Source organism: Rhinatrema bivittatum, chromosome 7 (assembly GCF_901001135.1).
Source record: "Rhinatrema bivittatum chromosome 7, aRhiBiv1.1, whole genome shotgun sequence".
Lineage (NCBI taxonomy): Eukaryota > Metazoa > Chordata > Amphibia > Gymnophiona > Rhinatrematidae > Rhinatrema > Rhinatrema bivittatum.
Window position 1 is genome coordinate 280746314 of NC_042621.1, and position 12022 is coordinate 280758335.

At 47.1% G+C, this 12022-nt stretch overlaps 1 protein-coding gene across 1 annotated transcript in view; it reads left to right on the forward strand.

The window, feature by feature from the left end:
* The window catches only part of SORCS3 (sortilin related VPS10 domain containing receptor 3), a 1039444-nt gene that overhangs the window by 33124 nt on the left and 994298 nt on the right, over positions 1–12022 (forward strand). The window contains exon 2 of the mRNA XM_029610742.1: positions 10640–10672. Within this exon, the coding sequence (XP_029466602.1) occupies positions 10640–10672 (33 nt within the window). The remainder of the gene's footprint in view (positions 1–10639; positions 10673–12022) is intronic.

A 12022-nucleotide genomic window follows, 5' to 3' on the forward strand; every position in this document is an offset into this window, starting at 1 on the left:
CCCACATGCTGTCTTGCTCAAGCACAGGCTCTCACTGTCACATGCTCTCTCTCATACAATCATTCATACACACAGTCTCTCACTGGCACATGCTGTCTGACTCTCACACACACAGGCTCTCTCTCACTCCCACATGCTTTCTTGCTCAAGCACAGGCTCTCACTGTCACATGCTGTCTCTCTCACACACACAGAGGCTCTCACATGCTGTCGCTGCAAACATTCAGGTCCTCACTCCCACACACAGTCTCTCAACTCACTCTCACACACAGTCTCTCAACTCATCTCATACACGCACACATACACACTCTACAGGCCCTCAGCCTCTCTCTCACCTCTCAGCCTCCTTTTCACGGGTCGCCGCAGGATGGGCTCTGCAGCGGCCCTGATCTTCTCAGGCCACCAGCAATGTGGGATCCGGGGCAGTGGCCCTGCTACCAGGCCTCCTCCTCTTCTCAGGCTGCTGCGACTTGGGATTCGCAGCGGCCCGTAAGCACTGCTCCTCTTCTGAAAGTGGCTGATGCTCCTCCTCCTTCCTGCCTGTGCCGCTCCGGCAACATTTTTCTTATGGGTCTGAGTGGGCAGGAAGGAGGAGGAGCACCTGCATGTTTAGACGCAACCTTTTTCCTTGGGCCGTGGTGACGTGAGCTCCACCACGGCCCTGCCGATCTTCTTGCTGTGTATATCCGGCACACAGCACAGCAGTAGTTCACTGCTCAGCCGCCAGTGGGATAAGGTCCACCAGCGGCCGCATGAGCCTTCATGTTGGCCATCAGTGACCTGGTGCCCCCTTAATGCTCGGCGCCCTAGGCCCAGGCCTAGTGCTTCCACTGGCCCTGCCCACAAGGGGGACACCATGCAATATGGAAATTAGGGGGTCGCGCTAGGAAGGAGATGATAGGGTCGCTTGTGTGACCTTAGCGCCTCCTTCCTAACGTGACCCGCCGCGGCTGTCGGTTATGAAGACCGACACCGGTAAACTCAGCCTCGGTTTTCATAACCTGCCTGTCTGCCAGTAATAAAAACGGCCGCCGAGTTTATCGGTAGCCATTTTCATTACTGGCAGTCAGCCGGTTATGAAAACTGAGGCCGAGTTTACCGGCCTGGTTTTCCTGACTCAGCAGTCTGCCGAGTTATTCTATTTTTTTTTTACTTTAAAAAAGAAGTACAGAAAAGCAGTTTTTCAGCACTTCTTTTCAATGCTCTCAGCTATTACCGCCTGCTCCAGGCAGGCGGTAATAGCTGAGCGATAAATGTGCATCTGAGATGCACATTTATCTTTTTGCATTTGGAGTGAATGAATAATAGGCTCATTCACATGCATGTGATGAGCGCTATCTCATTCACTCCATGTCGGACGCACGTTAAATAGGCGCTAATTCCCCTATTGTATTAGGGGGTAGATTAGCACCTATTTAACCCGTATCCGACAGTGGGTTATACAGTGCGCTCAGCTGAGTGCACTGTATTGTATCGGCCCCAAAGTGAGGCTCCTTATGTCCAGAATGTTGTTCATTTACCTCCAGTGTGTTTAATTGAAGATTTAAGGGCTATATATATGTAGGGCTAGATTTTAAAAGCCCTGCGCGCGTAAATCCGGCCGGATTTGTGCACTGGCGCGCCTATTTTGCCGGCGCGCGCCTATTGCGCCGGCGCGCGCAAAGCCCTGGGACGCGCGTAAGTTCCAGGGCTTCGTAGAAGGGGCGGGAGGGGGCGTGTCCAGGGCATGTCCGGGGGCAGGGGCGGTCCGGGTCAGGTCCGGGGGCATGGCGACGGTTCAGGGGTGGGCCGGGAGGGCGGTCCCGAGCCCCCCGGCACTGCGGCCTGTGCTGGGGGATGCCAAGGTGGCAGTATAATACATGATTCTGAGTGCAAGCAGGTCTAAAAACTCACATAGGTATAGGGTTTAATCAGTTTTCTTGAGATACTCAGGACTTCCAAGTTACATTTTTTTTTTTAACATAGTATGCAATTAATTTCATTTACTGAAGGTGGCATTGGTGTTTTCATCCAACAGCATAACCTATCTCATCCTGTGAACATTTTCCCTTCTTCCTGCAGTGTTTGAGTTGTCAATTGACTCTACCTGTGCCAGGCACTGCATGTGGTTGAACACATATAGATCGGTGCCGTGGAGCTGAATAAGCCATCCCTTCTGGGCGTGCTCTGAATGCTGTCAGAGTGGGATGCCATAGAAACAGAGGACACATTTATTACTGTTTATGGTCTCTAGGTTTGTGCATCTCCACTCAGAGCCAAAAATGAAAAAGAGTCAATCGGTGAGGAATCAGCCTGCTGTCATGACTCGAATCTTAATGTCTCATTGACAGAATTCATGCAGTGCTTCTGCACCGGCTCTTTTGCTTGACTTCACAACCAAAGCATGCCGAACTTAAGCACTTGTTTATTTAAAGATTCACATCTGGTGAGGGAGACTCAGGTTGTACTAGTGAAATGGTTGGGGGTCCATCATCTCAACTGATGCCACAGCGGCACAGTTGTGGGCGTTTGTAGATGGACATCTTAAAATGGGCACATTTAACCCAGTCAATGCTATCTGCTCCTGGGAAAACACGCATCTGATAAAACTTTATTTTTAAGTAACATGTTGCCATTTATTTTAATAAGGCCGTGCTTCCTAGCTTGCTTTGGACAGCTGCCCTAGCAGTGAATTTATACAAATCTGGCTACAGTTTTGGTTATTCAACATTCAGTATGCTCATTGTTACGGTAGATCTACATGATCAGAAAGTCAATTACACACAGATTCTGCAAAGGCACAGCCCAGTTTTTGTACTTACTTAAAAAATGTGGCTCTCTGATTATGCGTAACTGAGCACCAGGCTGGGTATTCATACATGGAAAAGAAATTCATAGGATAACCAGGAGAGTGAGACTGGAGAAGGAGCTGGCCAGCTCTGTTTTATTACCCCCTCGAATCAATAGGTCTGGATGTTTTGATCTAAACCAAAATGCTTTTCTTTTAAAGTGGGCTGCATTTCCAAGGTCCCCTTTTTCTGATCGGAGAAAGTGATTTCTTTGCTTTAGGATCATGTTATTCATATGTACTTGTGAGATTATAAAATGATATATTTGGCTGAGAAATACAGTTCAAAAAGCCTTTGTGAAATAAAACTTACATGACAGAAGCAGGAAACAGTTCAGAAGGAATGACATTTGTTAAGAGTTTCAGAAATTCTTCTTGCAAGATAAATAAAAAGGAAACTTGAAGAGCCCTACATTTATTTATTTAGTTTTCTATACCGGTATTCGAAAAACATCTTTTTTTGAAATGTGGGAGCAATTTGCTAGAAGCTTCGATTTATTTCGGGGATAGGGAAATACCTCCAGTACCTGAATGTAATCCACTTTGAAGCGCTGAAAAAAGTGCAAAAAGCGGAATATAAATAAAATAAAATACTGGCTGAAAATCCCATAGCACACCAGTAAAGCTTTGAAATATTGATGCACAGTGCAATAGAGGACATCCCACTGGCATCCTGTGAGTCTCCAATACTCAAGAGCCAAAATTTGCATTCGCATCCTCCCCCTCTCTAAGTATCTCACTCTTCCCTGAGACTGAAGAGGTGGGTAAGGGAGCCCAGTCTAGACCATCGGACACTTGCTGGCTGCTGCTCGCTTTGCCCCATGTGTGGGATGTAGCAACCCTGGTGTGAGGGCCCCTAAACACTTTTAGATAATCGAAAGTGCTTTTGTTCCCCCACCTCGCAGACTCCAGCCCCCTCCTTCCTCTTCCTAAGATCTTAGAAAGCACTCTTCTCTTTCCCTCCTGCCATGACCCCAACAAGCACTCCCCCCTCTTCCTCCCTCTAACATTCCCAGGCAGCCGTCTGGCTATGAAAGTTGAATTATTCCCCCCTTGTGCCCAATAGCCCCATCCCTTCCTCTGTGCCTCGCGGGTACACATGCTGCTGCCGAATCCTCCAATGTGCAGTCGATGATTCTGCGCCATGCGGGCTGATGCACAGTTGATAGCTCCGTGCTTCACAGGCCACTGTGCGGCTCACAGAACTGCTCCTTCCACTATAGAGCATGTGCTGATCTGTGATTGACGATAAAACCTTTCTGCAACCGATGAATGCTGTCTGAGAGGACCCCCCCCCCCCCTCCCCCCATAGCATGGGCTTCAGTAGTTGGCTCAATTCACTCATCACTCCGGATGGCCCTGGAATGGAGCTTGAGAGAGCACCAGGAGCCAGCGGTCCCCACCTGGATATGCCACTGAGACCTCCTCTTCCTTCTTTTTTGGAGATTCTTAATAAATCATAGTTAGGATAGGGATGGACCAATTCAAAACGCATGTATAACAGATGGTGATTCATGGACTGTTATTATTTGTGATAATTGTGGGTGGATCCTTGGGCCGGTGACAGATGACCATGCCCACGGGGGAAGATCCCGAAAGGGACCACCGGTCAGGCTCAGAGTTGGGAGACAGACACACACTAGTTCTTTTATTAAACTGTTTTAGAGAAGCACCAGAGGTGGCAGTAGTGAGCTGGAATAGCCCGGCTGGGCTGTAGTCCCTCAGGCACTGGAACAGTGATCCCAGGAAGGCTGAGCTGTAGAGAAACTGAGATAGTGAGTAAGCAGAGTATGCAGAGTTCAGGAACAGAACCTGGGTGGTAACACTCACACTGTAGTCTCTTAGAATAGCCCAGGAGCTGGAATGGAGTAGGCCCTCGAGGAGCGAGTACCTGGTTCCCGGGAAAGCTCTGAGAGAGAGATGGTAACTCACTGGTGTTGTAGGCAGCGGTGACTTCCTGACAGAAGTTATATTCAGTAGCAGGTCCGGGAACGTGGGCCCTCGAGGAGCGAGTACTGGTTCCAGACTGCGACCTGAAAAGCAAGAGAGAGAGCGAGGCCCCCGAGGAGCGGGTACCCCTGGTAAAGTCCAAGGAGGCAGAGTAGCAAGGTAAGCGAAGAGCGAATCCCATCCGCAGCGATACCTGGAGGCAGCTAGGTAGGAAACCCTTTGCTAACTCGATTAGCCAGCAAAACAAGAGACCGTAAATATCGGGCGCTGATGACATCATCCCAGGGGGATGCCCCTGAGGTTCGCGCCACAGCCGGTACTTGAGTCGGGTGCGCGCGCCCTTAGGCCTCAGGAGAACATGGCGGAAGACAGCGTCCAGCTGGTCCGGGGACGCCGGAGGAGGTCAGCAAAATGACGCCGCAGTAGCCAAACTTCCTTCACCCAAAGAGGGAGTCGCCAAAGAGGTAAGGTGGGCGGAGTGGAGACGTCAGGCAGCGATGGTCGCAACATGGACATCCAGACAAGTGATCCACCACTTAACTGATTTTTGCAATCCCATGCCTGGGCAGTATGAAGTAACCCTCAATGGGCCAAGGCCTGGAAGATTGCCTTCTCAGTGTCAAGGATTGCCCCCACAGCAGCAGCCATCTCCTCTCTTTCCCTGTGCACCACTTTCAAGGGGGGGGGGAGGCAATGCCCAACCAGTCCTGACAGATGAAAGCACGATGTTGCTGCCTGAACCATGGACTAGGCTCATAGTGATTGGTTTTGATAGATTTGTTACTCATTCCTTGGAAAATGTGTGGCTATTCTTGCCTTGAGTTTTCACTGATTCCTCTTTAACAAGCAAAGACAACTGAAAGCAATCTAACAGGTATAAATACACTGTCTTCAAAACCACCAACTAATAGGAACAGCATTTAAAAAAATTTATTATAATTTCATTTTCTATTTTAAATAGTCATTCTTTCATAAAACATTCTACCCAAAATGTTTCATTATACAAAATCCTAACATGTATAAATAGAGCATGATTTATATCAGTGACAATGGTTTGTGTTGAAGATACCAGCCTCTGATGCAGGCATTTTATATGCCCAAATGTTGCAGTGTCGGGTGTGGCAGAGGTAGTGGTTAACTGTCTGGTTGTGGTATAGTCAGTTTCACTGTGGACAGGCTCGGGACTCGGTTGTTGCAAGTGTCCTTCAAGAATGAGACATCGGCTCTGTTGTGGATTACGAATTGTTTCCAAGGAGAATTATCAGCTGCCGAGTGAATTATTGATGGTGACACCTTATGATACATCAATGCTAGACTGAGAGTTCTTTTATTCCATCTCGTCCATTTTTGGATTATTATTAGTCTTCTGAACAGATAGCCACTAGGGAGTGGCATCAGAGACATTCTCGACAGCGTCATTTTGGACTGAATGTGATTAAAGACGAGTTCACTATATCCTCATGCTGCTGGATTTTAGTTACAGATAAGATTGTTTTTTAATTTTAATTATAAATTGTACACGTCTTAGGATTTTGTATAATGATACATTTTGGGTAGTATGTTTTATGAAAGGATGACTATTTAAAATGAAAGATGAAATTATATTACACCTTTTGTAATACTGTTCCTATTAGGGGGTCGTGTGGATGATATTGAGGGAACAGTTAGCAAGTGTGTCTGTTAGATGGATAATACAGTGTCTGCCAGCTACCATATTCCCTTAGGATGATGAAAACTTTTTATTCTAGGGTATATACGAGAGGTATATTGCAGTCTTCATTTACCCTTCCCATTAATGAGTTTGGAATGCATGTCTTGAGCTTCAAATTCCTCTGAGCAAATGTGTCTGAAATGAAATTGGAATGTATTTGCAATTATATTTGAGGGGAAAGTTAAATAAAAACTGAACTGTATATTAGTGGCATCGCTGGCTAGTCTGAGATTCATTACAGCACCAACTAGTCCAGTATCATTATCTCTCTGAAAAGATTTAACAGAAAAACATGTTTGCTTGTGTTTTTAGCCATCTTATCAAGTGACCCTGCTGCCCCCTTACTTTCTTTTTATCTGTAAGGAATATTTCTTGCCTTCTTTTGCCTTTATTTTGTTTGTGTGCTGCTGTTTATTTTCACTTTGCTATGCTTCTCTGTTCCCTCTTGGCTTCTCAGCCTCTCAACCAATCCCAGGATTTATGTTTTTCTTAACACATAGCCTACGTGAAATCTTGCCCCATGGGACATTGAAATGTCAGGAGAGACTGAGTAGAGCGCTCGCAGTAGGCTTTGGAGGATAGAAAACAACACTGGGAGAAGAGTAATCTTGCAGTTAATCATACTGGAAATGTGACCAGAACCAGTGTTTCCACTATATTGCATGCTTCTTACTGGTACCTTGCCGCATGGCACCCTTACCACAATTCATGCAGTTTGAACCGCATGGGGCCAGCGGGTTCTGTGAGACAGGTTCAAAATCCAAGATCATGGATTTTGCCACATGGAATGGCACCATGTGGCAAGATTCCAGTGGGGGAGGCCTGCAGGCAGCTCAACGGGAACCAACTGAAATCCTGTTAGCGATTCCTCAGTAATAGTTCACCAGTGCTCCCCGATGCACTGTTTGCTGCACTGATGATATAAATGCATACATAACCTGCTACTATACTGTCTCTCATAATGAGCAGGATTTCCCAAGGGGCTAGGCCTCTGGTGCACCTGCCTTCCCAGTCCCCTCCGCCCTCTATGCCATTGAGCAATTCCAAAATAACACCACGGGATTCACTTCGAGTCTAACCATCTCATTTATCTTCTTCCTAGCATTGCCAACTTTTCCACAGACCAGGGCTGGACACTTGAGAATGGGGGGCTCATTTGCATAAATTAGCATAAATCCTAAATCCCATCGCTGAGCTACATCAATAGCTCATGTACAATATTTTTGGATAATAGATCCAATAGGAACTTTCACAGCCTGCCAAGAATACAGTTAACCCCAGGAGCCATACAGTTACTGGATCACTGTGCTATATATTCCAATCACTAAACTGAAAATAAAATACTCAGGAATTTTTCAGCACTGTAAAAATGATAACATTGTGTATTAGTGTGAATAGAAATTCTACATTTACAAGAGACTTTATACAGGCTATGCTCCAGAAGAAATGCACATTAGAATATTTCTTTACATGCTTTCAGTTCAGAAACTGTAGAAACAAGTTTTTCCACATAAATGTTCTGCACATTTTTATGTTCTATTGACAAGGTGGTTAGCCCAACAAGTTTATATTGCATCACTAAAGAATGAATACATGTTTTGATCAACTTTAGCTTCGCTCAGAACAGGGCCAAAGCAGTTCTAACACCCAAGATTCAAATAGCAACAACCCTGCCCGAGAAAAACTATTGCTGCAGATATTGCACTGGGCCCTGGAATAACAATACACCTCCTAAGGAAAACTAAAACTGAATAAGCCAGACTTCTATAGATTCCTAAACAGAAACTCACATATGAGGAACACAGACAAATCCCAATTAAATACAGAGTAATGGACCACAAACTAGAAACTGAAATCTACAAACAAAAGCTGAACTGAAAACCCCAAGAATTCAGACTCGGTAGTGCAACACTGGAACAATTAGAACACCACCACACTCCCCCTGCACCTACCCACCTTCTCCAGATGCTGCTGACTGAAGGCCTGGACTAGGACCAAAGGAGCCATCTCCTCTCACCCCAGAAGATCCCCCACCCTTTCCCAGCACTTCCCTCAAAGCCCCTCATATTTCCTGCCAGGCATTCCCCTAATCCCTTACCTCTGCCCTAATCCTCTTTCCACCATCCCTTGATCCCTGACTCCGTGTCACCTTCTACCAACCATCCTCCACCCACTCTCCCCAGCCTCTTCCCACGATGCATGAGCCCCCTCTCCTCTCCACCATCCTCCTCTCTCTTCCCACTATTCCTCTGCCCCCACCCTCTTCCTACCACCCCATTAGCCTCCCCTCTCCTAGGTGTCTAATCCTGGTCTCTCCATGCTCCCCTACCATTTTCCTAGTATTCCCTTCTATCCCTCCTCACTGCCCTGCCTAGCAACACGAGTATTTCCATTTCCCCCTACTCTAGGATGGCTCCCAGGCAGCAGTCCCTCCCTGTTCTTTTATCTCCTTTGAACCTGCCAGCAGTGGATGTGATGAAAGCTGAAAGAGGAAGGATTCTTTCCTTCGGGCAGAGCCGTGCATGGCCTTGAGAGGCACCAGTTCTTTCATGTCAGGTCCACCAAATGTGTAGGCTCTTAAAGCAAGGGAAACTGAAACCACACAGAAATTCCACATCGCAGCAAGCAAAACCATGCTTTCCAGCAACCGAGCTGCTGCCATCACCATAATCTCACCTCACCTCCCCACCCGAAACCCGGCACCCACTCCTCACCTCCCCATCACTCCCCCTGCAAGTTCTGCAGCCTGATCTCAATATTTTTTCCGCAGCAGCTTTATCTGCATATCCACCCTCCTCGTTCCCAGCTCCCTCACATTCACACGTGCACCACACTCAGCAGAAGCCTTTCATAAGGACCCTTCACCACAAACTCCAGTCCATGCCTGGGGGACCTGCATAGTGCCTGTCTGCAATTCTCTTCCAGTTAGTACTGCTAGTGACAGCCGTCGAGTGCACTGCGCCCCTTAAGCCTCACATATTCAGGCCATCTAGAGGGAGGGGGCATTGCCCTCAGCGGCTGTCACTAGCAGTGCTTACTGGAAGGGAATTGCAGACAGGCACTACGCAGGTCACCTAGAGCCTACCTGGAGTCCGTGCTCAGGGGTCCTTATCAGAGCTGTAGCTAAGCCTATGGCCAATGTGGCCTCCGCCATAGACGCTAAAGCTCAAGGGCGCCAGCAGCCCACTGTGTGTGAATGAGAAATCCATCGCGGGTCTGGCGGTACAAGAGTAGTGCATGCTTTCCCACCCCGCGACTAAAACCTCAGCCCCTCTATTTGAACTGCTAGGTCAGGGTACTAGGGTAGAGTTCAAGTGCGGACGGGGGCACTGGAATGTGGGAGAAGTCAGGACTGGAAGGGCGAGAGAGCAGAGGGAGAACGAATGGGGGTGGGAGAGCACGGGAGGTGTCACTTGGGAACTAGGGAGAGAAAGCAGGTGAAGAGCATGGACTCAGATACTGAGTGGTGGAAAAGAACAGAGACTTGGAGTCTAGGGGAAGAATGGGGTCTCTGTGACGAGGGGGTAAGAGCAGGAACTCAGTGACTGGGGATCCGGGGACTTGGGAAGGCAAGGAATCGGGGGGGGGGGGGGGGGGGCAGAACAAGGACTTGGAGATGCGAGAGCAGGGATACAGACAGTAGGAACTTGGCAGTTGTGTTGTGAAGGTGAGAGAGGGTGGGAAAGGGGCTCAGAGGGCAGTGAAACAGGAGCAATAGAAGGCAAGGGACAAAACAAAGGGGCCAAGGAGGAAAAGTGTAGGAAGGGGGCTGGAGCTGAGAGAGGGAGAGGAAGGCAGGTAAGGTTGGTTGTGAGTACAGAAGGTGGAAATGGGGAAATAAGGAATGGGTGAAAACAGAAAATGAAGAAGAGTTTGGGGATGCATGAAAGATGGAGGGAATGAGAAGGGGTGGAAGATAGAAAGCTGGAAGGTAGGTGACAGGTAAAAAGGGAGACAGGACTACAGGATGAGAAGGGGGAGTGGAGGGTTAAAAGTTATGTCTCAGATTAGAGGGCAGAAAAGAGAAATCAAGAATAAAGATGTAAAGGAAAGATCAGTGTCAGAGACAGATGTAGGAAAGGGAGAAGAAGGGAGGAGAGAAACAAAAGGAATATGGGAAGGAGATCCTGAAAAAGAACTTATGATCATAAGGAGATCAAGACCAAACTAACTGCACACACAAAGGTAGAAAATATAACATTTTATTTTCAGTTTAACAAGAGAGGAATGTGTCAAGCTTTGGGAATGCACATTTCTTATATCTTTTATATGTTGCATTTCTATTTCTGCTTCTCTTTCTCTCATGTGGTTTCCATTTTGGTTTTTGTCTGCATATTTCTGAATCCAATTTGTGGACCCTTAGGGGTAGATTTTAAAAGGTGCGTGGATTTTATAACATGCGCGTGCCGGCGTGTACATGTTATAAAATCCGTGGGCCGCACACGTGCGGGCGGCATGCGCAGGGGGGCGGAATTTTAGTCATTTACGTGCAACGGCGCAGTGGGGCCTTCCCCCGTTCCGTCCTAGTCCGCTTCAATTAAGGAGCAGACTGGGAGGGAACTTCCCTACCTATACTCCCTCCCTTTTCCCCTCTCCTCTCCACCCCCTAAACCCTTCATTAAAACGTACTTTTTTTTTTGTTTTCTTACTTAATGCTACTCTGGAGCAGAAGTAAATTACGTGCACCGGCTAGGTGCCGGCGCACGCTTTCCCGGGACAGCTGCTGATGGCCGCTGTCCAGGCCGGCCTCCGTCCCACCCTGCCCCTCCCCCATGCCCCCCCAGGCCACCCCTTTTTCAGAACCCGGCAGTTGTGTGCGTATTGACACTCATGCGCATGGCCGGAGCCTTTTGAATATGCATGTGGCGCACACAGGGCCCGGTCATGCACGTAAGTACCAATACGTTTGTGCGTGGCCTTTTTAAAATTCGGCCGTTTCTTTGTATTAGGAAAGGGTCAGCCCGTGTTGGGCTTATATGACTGCATTGAGGGATTCTGTTAGCATGTACTGTCTGTGTAGGGATCTATAACTTGTTCTATTATTTATTAATTCATTCTTTAATATACTAATACATCTCCAGTAGGAGGTGTATTGGTGTTCTAGGGCCTGTAGTAGTAATTGTACCGCTTCCCTCTCATAAGTAAGGTTGTTGCTCTTATAGTATTACAGTTTGCTACAAACGTTCCATGTTTTTAGTAGGGTTTTGTAGTGCATCACAGTGCACCTGGTAGTGGAGAGAGTGTTTTGTTGTCAGTGAAATCTAGACCCTAATTAGTTTAAAATAATAAAAAATACATAATTCAGTAGAAGAGAAAAAGGCATGACTTTATGGTTTAAGACACACACACCTTTTTCCATCCCAGTTTGCTTATACAAAAAAGAGATTATTTTTTGTTTCGGAATATGTTGGGATGGGTTGTGGATGCCATAATTAATTACTGGTGCAAAGTTTAGAGATTTGTTTTTTATAATAAGTGATATATTAAATAATGAATTAATAAATAATCAGTTGGATAAAGGTTAAGGGTCACATC